The sequence below is a fragment of the Myxocyprinus asiaticus genome, chromosome 29 (genome assembly GCF_019703515.2).
Source record: "Myxocyprinus asiaticus isolate MX2 ecotype Aquarium Trade chromosome 29, UBuf_Myxa_2, whole genome shotgun sequence".
In the NCBI taxonomy this organism is placed as follows: Eukaryota; Metazoa; Chordata; class Actinopteri; order Cypriniformes; family Catostomidae; genus Myxocyprinus; species Myxocyprinus asiaticus.
The window spans coordinates 34083194-34104097 of NC_059372.1; the positions used below are offsets into that span (position 1 = coordinate 34083194).

At 42.0% G+C, this 20904-nt stretch overlaps 1 protein-coding gene across 2 annotated transcripts in view; it reads left to right on the plus strand.

The window, feature by feature from the left end:
* LOC127420490 (sterile alpha motif domain-containing protein 10-like) overlaps positions 1-19720 on the plus strand; it is a 119053-nt gene extending 99333 nt beyond the window's left edge. For both annotated transcript variants that reach the window (XM_051662825.1, XM_051662824.1), the window contains exon 5: positions 18450-19720. In XM_051662825.1, coding sequence (XP_051518785.1) covers positions 18450-18472 — 23 coding nt within the window. In that variant the 3' untranslated portion in view covers positions 18473-19720. The remainder of the gene's footprint in view (positions 1-18449) is intronic.
* The last annotated feature ends 1184 nt before the right edge of the window (positions 19721-20904 follow it).

Consider the following 20904-nt stretch of genomic DNA (forward strand, 5'->3'; position numbering starts at 1 on the left):
AATTTAGGGTACATGTTCAAAATTCTCAAGCATGTTCAACAGAAGCATAAACCAACTGGAGACCAGCTAAGACCAGCGAAACACCATAGGCTTGTTTAAGATTAAGATTCGATTTTTGCTCCTCTTTTCCCCCCCTCCTCTCTCCTTCTCTCTCTGTATTGTTTTCTGAGCTTAGGGAACTATGGGATGAATGTTTCCAGAAGATTCAGTCACAGATGGTATGATGATGATCTTGGTTAGAGCTACCTTTGTGTTCCCTTTCCAATAATTTAGCATTGACTATTAACCACACAACAGAGACAAACATTGTTCAGGCAGACTTATCATGGTCTTTTACCTGCCTCTGTTAAAGTTCATGACACTCACAGGAGTAATTTCGATGTGTAGATTGATCTTTACTCCCATCGTCTTTTTATCTGCTGAAATTTTGCCTTTGTTCTCTTCTAAATTGCTCTGTTCTTTTGATACCTATAAGGCTAAATAATTCTGCCCTCTTCATCCCTCCAAGAACACCCCCACCCCCTGAATTGACACTGAAAAAGCAATTTAACTGCGAGCAAGGCAGATCCTCCCAACACTATAATTGCTATTCTTATTGAGCTCCAAACCTTATTACAATTACCACCTAATCGCACAACTGTAGTAGCCCTTGAACATTTCACACAAACCAGATCAGAAAAAGAGCCTTTGATCTACTGCTTTATCTAAGCAAACAATGCAAGTTTCTTTGTTTCAGTTATAACCCTGCTAAAAATCAGCTTAAAACAGCCTTAGCTGGTCTCCTGGCCTAGTTAGACTTGTCTGTTGGCACATTTCAGCTGATCAGGCTGGGAGACCAGCTTAAACTAGCTAAGACCAGTTGGATTTCTTTTTTTTTTAGTAGGAAAAGGGAGTTGAATGGAAAACATCTGTTGTTTTTATTTAATGTGCATTCTGCAGGTCCCACCATCATGTTTGGGGGTGTTTCCATCCCCGTCTGGACTCCTCATGTGAATTTCATCACTGCTCTTGCATAGAGGGTTTTCCTGAAAAGGATTCATACAAATTGATGCATGATGTTTCCATGAATTTTTAACACCCTTTGTAATACATTTTCCTCATGTGCCATTTAGGAGCGTTGTAAAATTGAAAAGCTTTAATGTTTTATTTTGTACCACTGGTGGATTTAGTAAGTCAGAACACTACTATGAAGATGTATCAACCCAAATATCAAATGTGATATTATTGATAGTTAAATGAAACACATTAAATAATACTCAGTACAAAATCAAGTCCTTGAAAAAACAATCAAATTGTTGATGTCACTGCTGTGAACGCAATGGGAAGTCTAATAGGAGAGATGCCCAGCTTCATTTAGAGGAGACAGACTTACACAGACTCCCTGATTCATCCACCATCATAATCAGCTTGTCTCCTCCATATGCTTGTTTCCATCAAGAGAGCATCCTGAGGCCCTTCTGAACGTCTGCTACAACAAGCTTCTCTATCCCTATTTTCTTTCTTTCTCTTTTTTTTGTTGTTGCTGTAAATGGGTTTGCTTACCCCAAAATGCTAATTCTGTCATGATTTACTCTGCCTCATATTATTAAAAACATGTATAATTGGGGGCCTGGGTAGCTCAGCAAGTAAAGACGCTGACTACCACACCTGCAGAGAAAATCCACAAAAAATAAAGAAAAAACACGTATAATTCTTGATGCCGTCAGTCAATTAAAAATATTAATCACATAATTTTTCGTAGTTAATTGAGATTAATTGCAGATTTTGAACGTGCTGAAATTTCTTACATTTGACTCTAAATATATTATTTTCCTGTCAAAATGTATTTATTTACTTGTTAGGAAAGAAAACAAAACAATATGTAACAATATAATGCTTTATTAACATTTTCCAAACAAAGTCTTCGACAGCATAAAGATAGAAATGCACTAAAATAGTAACATTAACATTCAAGTAACATTAAACGTTTCCCAGTTCTAAGTGGTAGTTTGAATAATTGAAAGAACTAGTCCCCACATAGGTTGCACATTTATTGCAATGGTCATTAAATCTCTTAAACTCATCCTTCACAATACTAATCAGCTGGCAGACTGTGGCTATCCACTTTGCTACAGCAATCATGAAGCTGCGTTCATGACACTTTGAATTCGTCATGAAAAGTGCTTGCAGACAGAAACGTCTCATTCTGCGTTTTGGTGAGAGTTAAGACTTGCCGTGTTTCTGTGGTTATTAAAATGTGCCTTAGGCTAAAAAATACTTAATATCTGTCACAAGTTCCATCTAGGCTTGTTTTGTACATCAAATAGCATTAAGAGTTCCTTTCCCTATCACTTTATCACTGACACTGAAACACTGCGGTGTGTGTATGTGGTGTGTGCGTCAGTGTAATGAATCTGTGTAGAAGTAATAAAGTCCTTTGAAACTTTGAAAAGTTGTGTTTAAGCAAGCTTTAAATGAAAAGAAACTCAAGTCTTTGCATCAGAAAAAGTCTTGGTTACAAGCTGTAACACTGACTCAGGCTGAGTGGGATCCATGTGCGGTTTATTAACACAAATAAGTTCAGAGTACAAACAGGCATGGGTAAAGTAACCAGGGCAACCAACAATATCAGAGACAGGGCAGTAATGTAGTCAAATAGGCAAAGGATCGGGGCAGGCAGCAAAACAGCAATAGAGATAGTCCAGGCAAACACAGTAATAGGCAGGCAGCAGAAAATCGTACAAGGTAAATCCAAAGCAGAGTCAAACACGGGTAGATCAACAGAGTAAGTAATAATGCTCAGAAATGTAGCCGGGGCAAACAAGACTTTGCAATGAATGAACACACACATCGGGCTTACATAGTCAGAGTGATATGAGGCAGGTGTAGGATAGTCAGTCCAGGCATGTGGGCACTTGGGAAGTGTAGTTCAATGTTAATATTCAGGTGAGTGAGACCTCCGGTGGTTGATTGAGGAATCTTCACCAGCGTTCGTGACAGACCCCCCCCCACAAGCGGCTCCTGATGCGAGAGCACATCTGACGTCATGGTCTTCCTCGAGGTCGAGGGGCCGGTTTCTCCGGGTGAGTCCTATGAAATTCTGTGATGAGATTGGGGTCGAGGATATCATCCGCCTTGACCCAGGACCTCTCCTCTGGGCTGTACCCCTCCCAATCTACCAGATATTGGATCTGGCTTTCCCAACGTCTGGAATCTAGCAGATCTCGTACTAGGAATGCCTCCTCGCCATCCACGATCATGGGTTAGGGGCCTGCGTCACCGCCTTCCTCCTCCACTCTCAGACCACTGGCAGGTTTCAGCAGAGAGACATGAAAAGTGGGAGAAATATTATAATTAGCAGGTAATTGGAGGCGATATGACACAGGATTGATTTGTTTTAGGATTTTGAATGGACCCACATACCTGGGACTGAGCTTCTTGCAAGGTAGATGGAGATGAAGGTCCCGGGTTGAAAGCCACACCCTGGAACATAGTTGGGACTGGGACGACGATGGCGGTCCGCTTGTTCCTTTCCCCTGTTGATGGCACGCTATAGATGGACATGAGCTTAATCCCAAACAGCCTCACTATGCTGAAACCAGTCGTTAACAGCAGGTACATCAGACGGTTCACCAGACCATGGAAATAGAGTGGGTTGAAACCCCAGAACACATTGAAAAGGTGTCGGTTTTGTGGAGGGTTTGAGGATCGAGTTCTGTGCATATTCTGCCCAGGGAAGAAAGCGGCTCCAATCGGCTTGATTCTGTTGACAGTACATGCGAAGGAATTTGGTGAGTTGATTCAGACATTCCATCTGGCCATTAGACTGGGGGTGATAACCTGAAGTGAGACTTATATTGACATTAAGTAGTCGAAAGAAAGCTGTCCAAACCCTTGATGTAAACTGAGGGCCCCGGTCAGAGACAATGTCTTCAGGAAGACCATAGTAGCAGAACACATAATGGAAAAGATGTTCTGCGGTTTCAAAATCTGATGGAAGCTTAGACAGGGGTATTAGTCGACATGCCTTAGAAAAACAATCAATGACAGTTAATATGGTGGTGTTACCTTGGGAGATGGGTAGATCAGTGACAAAATCAATGGCGATGTGGGACCAAGGTCGTTGTGGAATGGGTAGAGGTTGTAGCAATCCTGCCGGTAGTTGTCTGGGGTTTTTTGCTGTGGCGCAGGTGTGACAAGCGTTCATGAATGTACTGGTGTCTGCCTGTAATGTCTCCCACCAGAACAATTTCTTAACAATTGTACTGTGGTAGTAATGCCTGGATGGCCAGAGCTTGTGGAGGAGTGCACCCAGCGGATTACCTTTTCTTGTAGAGTAGGTGGCACAAATGTTCGGTTTGGCGGACATTCTGGAGGGACTGGGTTCTGTGCATGTGCCTGGGAGATTTTGGACATGATGTCCCACTGGACTGGAGCTAGGATCAGAGAGGATGAGATGATGTGTTCTGGAGAGGGATTCTGAGGAGTGGAGTCAAATTGACGGGATAGTGAGTCGGCTTTGATGTTCTTTGATCCTGGATGATAAGTGATTGAAAAGTTAAAATGAGTGAAAAATAGTGCCCATCTGGCTTGTCTTGGGTTTAGTCTTTTGGCTGAGCACAAGTATTCGAGGTTGCGATGATCGGTTAATACCAGAAATGGATGTCTGGCCCCCTCCAGCCAGTGTCGCCATTCTTTGAATGCTGCTTTCATGGCTAACAGTTCACAATTGCCCACATCCTAATTCTGTTCAGCAGAGGAGAGTTTACGTGAGTAGTACGCACAAGGGAAAAGCTTAGGAGGATTACCTTGGCGTTGAAAGAGGATAGCGCCAATACCAGTGTTTGATGTGTCTACTTCAACCACGAAAGGTACGTTGGGATCAGGATGATGCAGAATAGGAGCAGAAGTGAAGTGACTTTTCAATTCATTAAAGGATTGGATGGCGTCAGAAGACCAGCGAAGCTTGGTATTACCTCCCTTTGTCATGGCGGTGAGTGGAGTGGCGACAGTGCTGAAGTTTCGAATGAATCTTCTGTAAAAATTTGCAAATCTAAGAATCGTTGTAGTTCCTTTACAGTAGTGGGTTGAGGCCAGTTTAGAACTGCTCATACCTTGCCCTCGTCCATAGACACCCCTTCTGGACTGATGATATAACCGAGGAAGGAAATTGAAGTTTGATGGAATTCACATTTCACTGCTTTGGCATACAATTGGTGTTCCATGAGACACTTCAGAACTGCCCTGACCTGCTTGATGTGTTCCTCCAGGGTGTCTGAATAAATCAGGATGTCATCTATATATACAATTAAGCCCTGGTTAAGCATTGTCTCTGAATACATCATTTATGAAAGACTGGAACACAGATGGACTATTGGACAGTCCGAAAGGCATAACGAGAAATTCATAGTGCCCGCTGCTGGTAGAAAAGGCAGTTTTCCACTCATCCCCCTCTCGAATGCAAATGAGGTTGTACGCGCAGCGTAGATCAAGCTTAGCGTAAAACTTAGCAGTTCTTAGTTGTTTCAAAGCTGTGGGGACCAGGGGTAAGGGATATCTGAACTTAACCGTTATATCATTTAGACCACGATAATCAATACAAGGACAAAGGCCCTCATCCTTCTTTCCCACGAAGAAGAATCCTGCTGCTGCCGGTGAAGTGGATGGACGAATGAAACCCTTGGCCTGTTCTTTTTCAATGTAGGATTTCATGGCTTTAGCCTCAGGTTCTGACAGGGGAAAGATTCTGCCTCTAGGAGGTGAGGTACCAGGTAACAGATCAATGGCGCAGTCACTAGATCAATGCAGTGGTAGTTGCGAGGCTTTGGTTTTACTGAAGGCTTCAAACAAATCAGCATATTCAGAAGGTATATGTTGGACTCATTAGTTACCATAGTGGTACTCGCAGACATAGGGATGTTTGGTTTGAGACACTTGGACGAGCAGCTGGGATCCCATCGCATGATCTGTTTCTCACGCCATGAAATTTGCGGGTTATGATCCTGCAGCCAGGGTAATCTGAGGATAACTGAGTGGTGTGGAGAGTGGGTGACGAAGAGGCGTGTTGTTTCAGTGTGTAAAATTCCAATTTGCAGAATGAGGTCAGTGGTGCTGTACAGAATATGGCCGGTCCCCAGGTTATGCCCATCTAGTACTGCCACTGCCAAAGGAGAGACGCAAGGAATTAGTGGTATCTTATGTTGTCGGACTAAATTTTCATCAATAAAGTTGCCCGCTGCCCCCGAATCTAACAAGGCTTTAGTGATGATGGTATCTGACAGGAATGTTAATTTTATTGGCACTTCAATACAAGCAGTGGTTTGGATAGAGGGACTCAACACACTTATCCTGTGATTGTGTGTTTGAGGGGGTCGTGTCGGACATTCAGCTCTTAAATGACCAATTTGGCCGCAATATAAACAGAAATGGTTCCTGGTGCAGTGTTCACACTCGTTTATGGTGAGATGAGTTCGACCAACCTGCAAGGGTTCAGCAACATCTCTGGGTTGATGCGTTTGAGTGAGAGGACTGGTAAATCGATTTGATCTCCTGGAGCAAATGAGATTGTCAGTACGAATAGCGAGGTCAATGAATTGGTCCAGGTTTCTGCCTTCATCATGGCAGGCCAGCTCAGATTGCACATCAATGTTTAATCCTTGACGAAACAGCAGTTTTAGTGTGTCCTCCACCCACACAGTCTGTGCAGCAAGAGTGCGAAAAGACAGAGTGAATTCAGCTGCAGTATTTCTACCCTGACGAAGCGCAAGCAGTTGCCCACCAGCACTCCTTCCTCCCTCAGATTGTTCGAACACCTCTCTCAGACTTTGAACAAATTCATTGAAAGTGGTGTGGTGTAGTCCTTGATTGGCCCATATAGCTGTTGCCCATTCCAATGCCTAACCCGTGAGCAGAGAACACACAAGAGATATCTTACTATCATCAGACGGATATAACATGGGCTGTTGAACCAGGAACATAGAGCATTGCATAAGGAAGCCTTTACACTTGATTGGGGTGCCATCAAATGTTTCTGGAAAGGCTAAACATGGATTAGCAGTCACTGTACTATGAGGCATTGAGACTGGTACCTGACTCGCTTGAGGCGTTGTGGGATTGGATTCAGGTGCGGGCTGATGGAGAATCTGCACGGATTTCACGAACTCTTCCGTTAGTGTGGTGAGTCGGAAAAGTTGTTGTTGGTGAGATGCCAGTAGGTTAGCTGGGGCAGAGAGTTCACTGGACAGATGCATGATGACCGCTGGATCGGTAGTTGGCAAAGTCTTCTGTAACACTGACTCAGGCTGAGTGGGATCCATGTGCGGTTTATTAACACAAACATGTTCAGAGTACAAACAGGCATGGGTAAAGTAACCAGGGCAACCAACAATATCAGAGACAGGGCAGTAATGTAGTCAAACAGGCAAAGGATCGGGGCAGGCAGCAAACACAGTAATAGGCAGGCAGCAGAGAATTGTACAAGGTAAATCCAAAGCAGAGTCAAACACGCGTAGATCAACAGAGTAAGTAATAATGCTCAGAAATGTAGCCGGGGCAAACAAAACTTTGCAATGAATGAACACACACATCAGGCTTAAATAGTCTGAGTGATATGAGGCAGGTGTAGGGTAATCAGTCCAGGCATGTGGGTACTTGGGAAGTGTAGTTCAATGTTAATATTCAGGTGAGTGAGACCTCCGGTGGTTGACTGAGGAATCTTCACCGCCGTTCGTGACAGAAACACAATTTTCTGAATATTTTACAATCTGATAAAGCTGTTAACAATACGGTATCTGATTTAGTGCAACCAACAGGGAAAACAAGTACAGTAGTGAGTCAAATGCACCATGATCTAAAAATAGTGGCTAAATTAAAGGCATTAATGTATTAAAGGTAAATGTGTTAATTGCGATTACAAAAAATTAATGTCTTAAACTTTTCTAATTAATCGCACACATTAACACATTAATTTTGTAATGTTTTTCATTTTTGGAACACAGAGAAATATTTTAGCAGAATGTTCACACTGCTTTTATACATACAACAAAAGCATATAGTGACCACAGGCTCGAAAAAGGACAAAAAGTTCCATAAAGACAATTTTTCTGTAGGGCACAAAAGGAGAATTTTTTGAGGAATCGTAGAAGAACCATAGAAGAAGAAAGTTTACAATAATGTCCGCTAAAGCATCCCCTTAAAGCAAAACTGAGGAGGGACTATTCTGAAACTTAGTGAGCTGCCTTCTGCCTACATAGGCAGCTGTCTTCTATGGCAGCATCCTAACTGAAATGGAGCCTCATAAGAGACCGATTTGGAATTCTCTACAAAGGTGGCAGCTCCATGCATCATTCAAATAGAGCTCCTCATGAGCAGCATACGGAAGGCTCGACTTGCAACTGATTTCAATACAGTTGAAGCGAGAGGAAAGACGCAATACTCTAATGAGCATAAATATACATTGTAAAAACACATTGGGTAAAATAGTCAGTTCTCTTTTGGTCGACTCGTTTGACATGTCACTATGGACACACCTCATGTGTGGTCATCCATGAAGCCCTATGCAATCACGCCTAAAAGGCTGCTGGCCAGTGCACATGGGATGCCCCGCCCCTTCCCTATATAATCAGTAGCACTGGCCCAAAATGGCATCCTACATCTCTTCACTAGCAGCATCCAAGCTACGAGCCCTTTTTCAGTGCACCTAGTGTTGAAAACTGTTAGCTAGATTTAACTGTTGATAGAAGAGCTACAACTTGTTGGACGTCAAGCCAAGTAAAACAAGAGTTGCACTGAAGAAATCGGAAAACGCTTTACCAAGCAATATCAATTTAAATAAGATCTCAACTTACTAGATGAAGATGGCTTCTCCCAAGAAGGCAAGACCAAACCACCATCTCGCTCTTGCCCTGGAGCGTGTGGATTTTCTGTATCAGCCAGAGATCCACACATTATGTGTCCAGAGTGTCTGGGCCTAGAGCATGCCCGGGCAGAATTACAAATACCGTCTCCTGCACACAGTGCAGTAAACTCTCACATGGAGTACTGCGCAGGACAGCGGTGTTTGGGTGTTCGTGCAGGATGTGTCATGATCCCTTACAAGGAGGAGGCATAATGGTGTCCACCAAAGCGATGGAAACCTCACCTCCGATGTCGAGTTGGGCTGACCAGCTTACTCCATTGTATGAGCTTGGAGAGTCGGTCGGCTTCGAAATGGAGATCGAACCGTTCCCAAAATTCCTACCGGATGATGATTCAGTTTCCATCACCGTTTTGTGAGGGCTGTCAAATGAGGATGATGGCGACAGCAAGGAGGATCCATTTGTCTCCCAAGCAGATTCACTTGGATACCTTACAGGGTTGGAGGAACATCCATCAGCAGCAGGGTATGCAAGTCTGCATGATGCTTGCCAACGGACAAGATGGGAAATTCCTCCTCCCCACCACCCCGATAGCTCATCAGACACTCCCACCTTTTCAGGACTGCATGGAGGATCTGATGAAGTACTGGGAGAGACCACTTTCATTTAGAATCCTGGTGTATGGCTTCTCCTCGCTGGACATGGCAGGTATGGAGGAGAGGGGCTGGTCTCACATGCCACCAATGGAAGCATCTATGGTGGGCCATCTTGATCCTTGATTGCCATTCGGTTTATCCATGATTGCTCCCAAGCTGCCTCAAAGGTCTGATCGCTTCTCAGCATCGATTTTTGAAAAGAATCTGCAAGAATCTGCAAATCCGCAGCTCAGTCAGGGCATGCTACCAATGCAGTCACTCTGCTCTTGCCTACATCGCAGAGTTAGAGGAGGATATGTCAATGGCTTTGTCGCAGAGAAAATACATCACAGAGCTGTGGACAGAAATTAGCACAGTAACGGACCTTATTTTGCATTCTTCACGCTACCTGGCTCAGTCCACAGGAAGAACTGTGAGTTTGGTGGTTGTGGGCCAGAGAAGTCTATGGCTGAATTTGTTCATAATGGCCAAAAAAGATAAAGGACATATTCTCGATCAGCCAGTGGACCCTAAGGGAATGTTCAGACTGATTGTGGCAGCGATGCAACAGCGGCTTGAAGCAAAAAGGAGGGAGCAAGAGGCTTTCAGGTCGTTTGTGCCCCGCAGAGCTCCCATGCCGATGCAGCAACAGGTAACCTGCTGTCCTGCTTTTACCCAGGTGGGGCCAGCGAGAGGACAAACTTCGTGGTAGGGACTGAGAAGGGCTTACGCATCCTCTCAGGAAAGGGTTCCTCATGATCAGGGAAAACAGCCTTCTTCCTGGCGCAGTGGGCCCTCCTCCTCCTCCCCATGTGGTGGGGGTTAGAAGAAAGAAGCATAGAGTTTAGTATGCTCCAATGTTTACCTCAGATGGCTGCCAAAAGTTTGGAATAATGTACAGATTTTGCTGTTTCGGAAGGAAATTGGTCCTTTAATTCACCAAAGTGGCATTCAACTGATCACAAAGTATTGTCAGGACATTGCTGATGTAAAAAACAGCACCATCACTATTTGAAAAAGTCATTTTTGATAAAGTCTAAACAGGCCCCATTTCCAGCAGCCATCACTCCAACACCTTATCCTCGAGTAATCATGTTAAATTGCTAATTTGGTACTAGAAAATCACTTGCCATTATATCAAACACAGTTGAAAGCTATTTGGTTCGTTAAATGAAGCTTAACATTGTCTTTGTGTTTGTTTTTGAGTTGCCACAGTATGCAATAGACTGGCATGTCTTAAAGTCAATATTAGGTCAAAAATGGCAAAAAAAGAAACAGCTTTCTCTAGAAACTCATCAGTCAATCATTGTTTTGAGGAATGAAGGCTATACAATGCTTGAAATTGCCAAAAAACTGAAGATTTCATACAAATGTGTACACTACAGTCTTCAAAGACAAAGGACAACTGGCTCTAACAAGGACAGAAAGAGATGTGGAAGGCCAGATGTACAACTAAACAAGAGGATAAGTACATCAGAGTCTCTAGTTTGAGAAATAGATGCCTCACATGTCCTCAGCTGACAGCTTCATTGAATTCTACCTGCTCAACACCAGTTTCATGTACAAAAGTAAAGAGAAGACTCAGGGGTGCAGGCCTTATGGGAAGAATTGAAAAACAAAAGCCACTTTTGAAACAGAAAAACAAAATGAAAAGGTTAGAGTGGGCAAAGAAACACAGACATTGGACAACAGATAATTGAATAAGAGTGTTAAGGATCTTAACCCCATTGAGCTTTTGTGGGATCAGTTAGACTGTAAGGTGTAAGAAGTGCCCGACAAGACAGCCACATCTATGGTAAGTGCTACAGGAAACGTGGGGTGAAATGTCACCTGAGTATCTGGACAAACTGACAGCTAGAATGCCAAGGATCTGCAAAGCTGTCATTGCTGCACATGGAGGATTTTTTGATGAGAACACTTTGAAGTAGTTTAAGAAGTTCTGAACATTTTATTCAAATTGTAATAGTAATTTTTCCATGTTAATAATGTCCTGACTATACATTGTGATCAGTTGACTGCCACTTTGGTGAATAAAAGTGCCAATTCTTTTCCAAAAGAGCAAAATCTGTACATTATTCCAAACTTTTGGCCGCCAGTGTACGCACAAGGGTGTATGTATCTCAGTGTATCAGTGTCTCAGTGTACTGCGCATCTGGTGAGTCAAGAACCTTCTGAAGGAGGGGGTGACAATGGGCGTGATAATAGATCGCAAAGGTGTAACCACAGATGCATCCTCACACGGCTGGGGAAGTGATGGAGGGATGTCCTGTTAATGGAATATGGGGGAGGCCGGTAAGGCTGATGCATATAAACTGTCTGGAGCTCTTTGCAGTGTCCTTGGCCCTCAGCCATTTCCTCCCACAAATACGAGGCTGTCATGTGTTGATCAGATCAGACAACACGACAGTAGTCACATATATATACAGGCAGGGAGGCACTCACTCGAGGCATCAACATGCCCTGGTGAGAAATTTGTTGTTATGGAGCAAGAAACACCTGCTATCTCTCAGAGCGACACATGATCCAGGCCTTTTGAATATCTGGGCAGATCTGTTGTCAAGGGGAAACCCTCACCCAGGAGAATGGAGGCTCCACTCAGACGTGGTACAGCAGATATGGGACAGATATGGCCAGGTGGCCATAGATCTGTTCGCCTCAAGGGAAAATTTGTATTGTCCACTGTTCTTCTAAGGAACAGGATGCTCCATTAGGGGTAGATGCACTGGCGCATCCCTGGCCAGACACTCTGCTGTATGCTTTTCCACCAGTCAGTCTTATCCTCCCCACACTGTCCAGAATCAGATCACAGAGGGAGATGGTACTTTTAATTGCTCCATTATGGACAGGGAGGCCATGGACAGTGGAAATAATTCAGCTGCTATATTCGGACACATAGTGCCTTCCTCAGTGCAGAAACCTCTTCTCTCTAGCGAGAGGGTTGATCTTCTATCCACATCCACTGAGGTGGAATCTCTGGGTTTGGCCCACAAGAGGTCTAACCTGAATGCTCTTGGCCTGCCCTAGAACCTGATATTTACTATTCAGAGTGCTAGACCAAGATCCACTAGGTCTCTGTATGAGATGAAGTGGAGGAGATTCGAGGTATGATGTCAGGAGAAAGTGAGTTTGCCGGTTTATTCTGTTTGTTTTGTTCTCTCTCCCTCTTGTCTCGCAGGTGAAGCCGGCATGCATGATCAGTGTTTCCATGGGAACATTGATTGTTCCCAGGGAAACGCTGATCATGCTACTGATTAGCGTGCTAGCAACACCTATTCTACTCTCATTCACTCCCTACTTAATCCCTGTGTGTTCTCACTGTCTTTGCTAGATTATTGTGTGATGTCAAGCAACTAACCTTGCTCTATTTGTCTTGTTGGTGCTGTCTCGTGTATCTGTTTGGTTGCCTGTCTGTGCCTGCGTGTCGGGAGTGTGGTTATCTTCCAACTTGCTGTACGCCTGTTCTCGCTGCTCACGAATCGCCAGTGGAGGATTCCTCATCTCTGCCCACATGTCAGGAATACGACTGCCTCCTAATTGTCTGGGCTTTGTTCTCTGCACCTCACTACGCTTCAACGGACACGTCCTACGGATCTGCTCCTGACTTCCACAACACATACACCCGTCTACGAACACACTCTTCCTATCTGCCCTCTGCGCGGCCACAGCTCGCACGGACTTCTCCCTCCGCTATTGCAGCTAGTGTTGGGATTCTTATACTTCGCCAGCACAGTTTATGTTGACATTTATTGTGAATGAATCCTTTGAACTGTTCCTCTGCTTTTGGGTCTCTTTGTCTCGCTCTCACTCTGACAGTGATACTGATTACATAGGGAAGGGGCGGGGCGGGGCTTCCCTGGTGCACTGGCCAGCAGCATGTTAGGCATGATTGCATAGGGCTTCTTGGATAACCACGCAAGAGGCGTGTCCCATAGTGAAATGTCTCACTAATCTCCCTCAGAGAACAGGGGTTACAACCGTAAACTAAAGTTTTCTAGCATATTAAAGGGATATTCGGGTTCAATACAAGTTAAGCTCAATTGACAGCATTTGTGGCATAATATTGATTACCATAAAAATTTGTTTTGACTCATCCCTCCTTTTCTTTAAAAAATTCAAAAATCTGTATTACAGTGAGACACTTACAATGAAAGTGAATGGGTTCAATGAAAGGCTGTAAAGAGCTGAAAAGTTGTTTAAATTGTGATTTTTACAGTCGTTTTATTTTTACTCGCATATCCTTTATGTCTTGTTTATGTCAAAAGCTATACTTTTGAAACGGTGAGTATTTTTACATTTACATTTTGGCCCCATTCACTTCCATTGTAAGTGCCTCACTGGAACCAAGATTTTTGCCTTTTTTTAAAGAAAAGGAGGGACGAGTCGTAATAAATTTTTGTGGTAATCAATGTTATGCCATGAATGCTGTCGATTGAGCTCAACTTGTATTAAACCTGGAACATTCATTTAAACTATTTTTCATCTATATGTCTCAGTATTAAATGGATTATGAGTATATTTATAATCACAATTTCTCTCGCTTCACACGCCATCTTGGATGTATTTTGGAGTTCATTATGGTGCATTCTAGGATCGCCTATCCGGGAAAGAATACATACGATGCTACCTTAGAATTTGGCCAAAACAAGATATATTACGAGGCAGCATAATTAAGATACCTACCTTTTGAAACAGTCTTCGTGTCTGGAGCACGCCAATGATGCCTTAAAATGCCGCTTCCATAGGAAGCTCACTAAATTTTGGAACAGACCCTGAGAGTGCAACGCATACTTGTGTTGTGTTATGAATTGCATTCTGATACATTTTGGAATGCAACGACGCATGAAATTGAGCTTGTGTAACTAGTAACATTTGTATTCACGTACTTGCATAGAGTATGTTTCAGGTATTGTAAAACAAAAGGTTAAATTCACCCTACTCACCCTCATGTTGTTCCAATTCCATATGACTTTCTTTTTATCGTTGAACACAAAAGTAGATGTTAGGCAGAATGTTAGGAACTGACAGCCTCAGTCACCATTCACTTTTACTGCATCTTTTTTACATACAATGAGAGTGAGGTGACATCATTATTATCAGTGATGATGACAGCATTTTTATTTTTGGGTGAACTATCACTTTAAATCTTTCCCTGCCTACCTTTCTATAACCTCTCTTTCTCTGTTCATCCTAAAATGCTTTTCTTCTTCTTTACCTTCATCAGCAATCAGATATCTTTGACAGAGACAGTACTGCAGATCACCAACCATTTTGACTTTTTCACCAGATTTGGCACCGTGTCATTTGACGTCACAGTGGCTCAAACAATGCCACCTGTTCATTCTCTCAAAGGCTTTGCCTCTGATTGTCCATTGTTCATCGACTTGAATTGTTAATTCCCTCATATTCATATCTTTTTACTTTTGTTTTTCCTCAAATTGAACAAGACTATCATTGATTGCTCAGCCCCAAAGAAACACATCCCTAAATTGCAATCAGCATTTTTTCAACTAACTGATCGGACACAAAAAAAAAACATGCAGTGTTCCAGTAGACAGCAGGCTGTTGGAGTTTTTTTGTATTCAGATAGGATCTCATTTTGTCTGGTCTGTTTTGTTTCTCCCCTTGATGAAAAGATCATTCCTGCATTTTTCACCGATAAAACTCTTTGCTGACGGCAGATAAGAAATACAGCACATCATGATTAAGTTAATTGCTACCTCAAGACAACCTCCACTCAGACTCTGAAACAACATCTGGGCGGTCTGTCTGCACAACTCTTCATATATGAACAATGGTTTGCTTTGCATCTGAATTTTAAGAATTTCTTGTTTCTGAGAGATTATTCTATGAAGTATAAAAGTCGCACTAGCTTTGACTTTGCTTCTGAAAAATCCAGCTTAAACCAGCCTAAGGTGGTTTACTGGTCTTAGCTTTTTTAAGCTGGTTTAGCTGGTCTCCCAGCCTTGCCAAACTGGTGTTTGGTTGGTTTAACTGGTCAGCCAGCTGGTCTCCCAGTCTGACCAGCTGACAAGTGCCCAAAACCCTAGGACCAGTCTGACCAGTGGAAACCAACTAGATGGTCAGCAAAAACCAGCAAACCAACTTAAGCTGGTTTAAGCTGTTTTACTGGCTACATGGGCAGCTAACTAGTACGTGTCCTACCTGAAACTGATCCCCACAAGTGACTGATTTGAAACGCTCTTCAAAGGCAGCAACTCCCAATGAATTCAGATAGAGTTTGATGTTAGCATGTTGCTAAGCTAACGATGCAATACTCCAACAAGCATAAAAATACATTACTCACACAAATATTGGGTAAAATAGTAAATTTTTAACTGTTTTATAAACACTTTTTCATATTAAATGTATGCAAGTATATTTACTATCAAAATTTCTCTCAAATAATTTTTCCTCAATTAGCTTGTCACAATCTATTCTGGGATTTCCTTCTTTGTGAAGGATTCATACAGTGCTGCAAGCCCTATTCGGACGGGATTAGTTTTATATGAGGATGTGGGTTAATTATTAACAGAGCTTCTCAGTCATTTTAATCTTGTGCGAATCGGTCATGTCAATAATTTTTCCGAATTTTTTCCGGACTGCGCGTTCCCGTGCCGGTAAAAATTGCAGCATGTTTTACCTACTATAAAACCCTTAATAATATTAATCCCATTTGAATTGACATGTTGTTAAAAAGCCTGTAAATCTGCACATTCCAGCCCTTGAGCCCTTTAAATATAGCTGTGTCTTGAGTTTTCCGAGTGTCTGAGTGTGTGGATGTTGGTCAAGAGAAGACGGCAGAAAATGTAAGACGCGTTTCACAAATTCAGATAACGCTGGCTGTTGCATTTGGACTGATGCATGTTTTTCTCAAGCACTTTATGCTGTCATGTGTTTATTTACCCATGTAAAAGAGAAAGAAACTAGCGTGTTTTCTTTTGGTTAGGAAAATTAAAAAGGTACACATGCATATAATTTTTTTATGATTTTAGCAGAGTGAGTGCGGGAAATTGTGGTGAGCCCTGCGTTTTTGAACATATATTCTGGAGGGACAAATAACATTATATAATGCAAAGAAATTTTCCAGATTTTTAATTCAAGAGTGTAATATAAGATTACAGGCTTGTTAATGTCACCAGTTCTGTTTTATTTAGCCCGATATTCCAATCAATTTCTTTTTATAATCACAGATACACTACGTTTAATATTTCCTGCATAATTAATCAGCACAGTGTACATTTTCTAATGGTCAGTTACACGTGACAGCAGTGTGTAAATGCTGTAGACACACACATCTCTGTGATTTTTACAGACATCGCTTATCCAGTTCGAAACGAAGGTAAACATTACAGATGTCTGCAGTAATAATTATTTTACGGACATATGTCCAGAAAACTAATCCCATCCCGGCTTTGAATTTAGGCCAAAAGAAGGTATCCAACCTGAACCCACGAAAATTCTGTGACTGTGCCGACATTTTTGCAAAATGATATTATGTGGCTTATTACATGTATCACGGCTGTTCTGAGGTGAAATGTCCACTGTGTGGTGCTAAAAACGAGGTAAATTTTCTTCCAAACAAATGAGATTTTAAAGGTGCACTCAGTACGTTTTTGTTCATGTTGTCTTGTACTTACACTGACACCTAGCAACTTAGATGCAGAATCATTCATATTCAGTAGGTTTCAGTTACAGATGCCATTGTAGAAATTCACTATTCACAGTCAGCCATGATTACTTGAATCAATGAGTGAAAGTGTCCAATAACAGGACGGTTACTGAGATTAAGCCAGTAGTAATCGGCTGGTCATGTGATTCTAAAATGGCAGCCCCCATGAGGGGACGCTCGTCATGTAGAATAAAACAGCTTTTATAAGGTTAATGATAAGACTTCATGATGAGTCTTCATCTCATGTGAGTGGTCATGAATTTAGTCGTTGGTTTCAAAATTTCAATTCATGTATTTAGAAGTAAAACCTTTTAAATGAGAAAAAAATTACTGAGTGCACCTTTAAGGTTAATGCTCTATCAAGTATTTTAAATCAACACCTCACCTTCCCTAAACCTTAAACCTAAACCTAATCGATAGTGTCAGAAAAAGCCAATGTGAGATGAAAAACACATTTTGTGGTGCTTCTAAGACACTTCTGGCTCACATGTTAACTTGTGCTCTTCAGGACTCATACCCCAGTCCTTCACAACACAAGTCAGTTGAGCTACCGCACAGTTTGATTCTGTTTGAGCAACTACAAGTAAATGAAGTTGTTTATGTAATGCAAATGTTAAAATGTATCACATTCAAAGTCATGCGCTCTAGTAAAAGTATTTTAATGTCATAAGATAGCATTGTGTGAGTAACAGAGTGAAAAGTAAATGTTTATGAAATGATAATCTGACATTTTACTTGTGATTTGTGTGAGTGAATAAAAGTCATTGTTGTTGTAGCACCTCTAGTGTTCATTTCACCAAGAAACTGCTGTGTTACATACAACAAGCAATGTAAAAATAATTTACAAAAACATTTATGTAATATAATGTGTATCTTTGAGACCATGTTGAAGATATCTTACTGTATGTTGCTGCCAATCTTTGGGAACAGCCTTCGCATCAGAATCACACATAAGATGCCTTCAGGGTAGCCTAGATAGGCAGCTCACAAGGTTTGGAACAGAGCTATTGTGTATCTGTGTTCCAAACTCCCTGTGGAGGCCTCAGACAGCTGAGTACTGAATTTAGTCCGGTTTTGAGTGTTTCCAAAGCTCCAAAACATCTGAATTTCTGCCTCATAAGACAAGCATCAGAGAATGGAACAGGGGTGTAGAGGGATTTCGAATAGATGAGTAAGTAAAGCCAGATTCGGTGAGTGAATGTCGAACAAGACATCAACTATGATGCCTGTATCCACACTATATGTATTTCCTACATTCACATGAATAATTTCTGCTCCATTTCATTCTCCTGTCTCTTTCCTTCTCTCCAGCTTCCTTTGGAAACCTGTCTTAGCTCGTCTATCCATTTGGCAGCTCTCTCCTCTTCCTGACGGAGACAGGAGTCCCTGTTCCAAACTGAAAGAGACAGAGAGAGAATCTGCCTGGCTGGAAATGTGAAGAATACTGTTAACTCTATACCAATTTCACAGACAGGATGTCTTTTTAGGCACAACTGGATGGGGTTCAAAGACTCAAAAGGAGACAATGCCGGACTCTGAAACTGTAATATAGTGATAAGATTCAAGTTTCAACTCATCTCTAAAAAAAAAAAACCTAGAGCACCAACCAGAGCTTTGTTAGAAAACAAGGATGTGTTGACTTGATATGGATTGGATCTTGGATTGGCTGATGGCTCTGGATGGACTCTTGAGTAGATGTTGAGTTTAAGTTAATCTTGGATCTTGAAGTGTGATCTCAAATCATCTTAAAGGAGCAACTCATTTCAGCTGCCTTGATTCACTGAAGTTTAGGGTGTTTGGATGTCTGACAGCCCTGCTCTTTTACCCAGCATCATTAGTTGAACATGGACGTAGAATAAATCCCGCCTGTAAATGTCTGCGATCGCAGACAGGTCTTGCTTCTACCTCTCACAATAGATTGTATTATTCCATTAGCAGATATAGGATAAAGAGAATTAGACATAGAATAGGGCATGCCCAGAGGTTTGAATACCCAATATTTTCCCATCCCTGACTTCTACGCTACAGCACCAACTTGGCCCATAAAATTCTTTCTGATTCTGATTCTAATGAGGCGTTCACACTGTCATCAAGTTTTAGCAATAACGTCACCAGAAATCATTGATTTTCAATGAGAGTGTAATTTGAGGAGAATTAAGCAATGTAGCAACCACAAAAGATAGTGCAGACATTGAAGGTCAAGTGATCCTCTGCCTGATACAGTTACAGTTGGATCATCTACTATCAACAGCAACCTTCAGCGATTTAATTGCTGTCAATGTGAACGCCCCTAATGGTTTTTTCAGCTGAGTTAAAGGGACAGCTCACCCAAAAATGAATGACTAAATGATGACAGAATTTTCTTTTTTCATTTTTGGGTAAACTACCCCTTTAAGGACAACACTGAATGTTAAACCCGCACACCCAACCATCAACAATATTTTTTATTCTCATGAGATGTAGGTTTGTCTCCTTGTACCTGCTGTTCCCTTCAGGAAAGCACTAAGTTATGTTTTTTGATTTCGGTGTCATTTTGAAATAATGTCCTGCTATGTAATACAGTCATGGGAAAAAGAAAATACACCCTCCTTGAATTCTGTGGTTTTACGTATCAGGACATAATAAAAATCATCTGGTCCTTAGCAGGTCTTAAAATTAGGTAAATACAACCTCAGATGAACAACAACACATGACATATTACACCGTGTCTTGATTTATTTAACAAAAATAAAGCCAAAATGGAGAATCCATGTGTGAAAAACTAAGTACACCTTGTGATTCAATAGCTTGTAGAACGACCTTTAGCAGCAATAACTTCAAGTAATTGTTTTCTGTATGACTTTATCAGTCTCTCACATCGTTGTGGAGGAATTCTGGCCCACTCTTCTTTACAGCGTTGCTTCAGTTCATTGAGGTTTGCGGGCATTTGTTTATGCACAGCTCTCTTAAGGTCCCGCCACAGCATTTCATTCGGGTTGAGGTCTGGACTTTGACTGGGCCATTGCAACACCTTGATTCTTTTCAAATCTCTGTTGTAGATTTGCTGGTGTGCTTGGGATCATTGTCCTGTTGCATGACCCAATTTTGGCCAAGCTTTAGCTGTAGGACAGATGGCCTCACATTTAACTCTAGAATACTTTGGTATACAGAAGAGTTCATGGTTGACTCAATGACTGCAAGTTGCCCAGGTCCTGTGGCTGCAAAACAAGCCCAAATCATCACCCCTCCACCATCGTGCTTGACAGTTGGTATGAGGTGTTTTTGCTGATATGCTGTGTTTGGTTTTCGCCAAACATGGCGCTGTGCATTATGGCCAAACATCTCCACTTTGGGCTCACCTGTCCAAAGGACATTGTTCCAGAAGTCTTGTGGTTTGTTCAGATGCAACTTTGCAAACCTAAGCCATGCTGCCATGTTCTTTTTAGAGAGAAGAGGCTTTCTCCTGACAACCCTTCCAAACATACCATACTTGTTCAGTCTTTTTCTAATTGTACTGTCATTAACTTTAACATGCTAACTGAGGCCTGTAGAGTCTGAGATGTAACTCTTTTTTTGCAATTTCTCTGAGCATTGCACGGTCTGACCTTGGGGTGAATTTGCTGGGCCGTCCACTCCTGAGAAGATTGACAACTGTCTTAAATGTTTTAATCTTTCTCATTGTAGAATGATGGACTTTAAATTGTTTGGAAATGGCCTTATAACCCTTCCCAGATTGATGGGCAGCAACAATTGCTTCTCTTAAGATCATTGCTGATGTCTTTCCTCC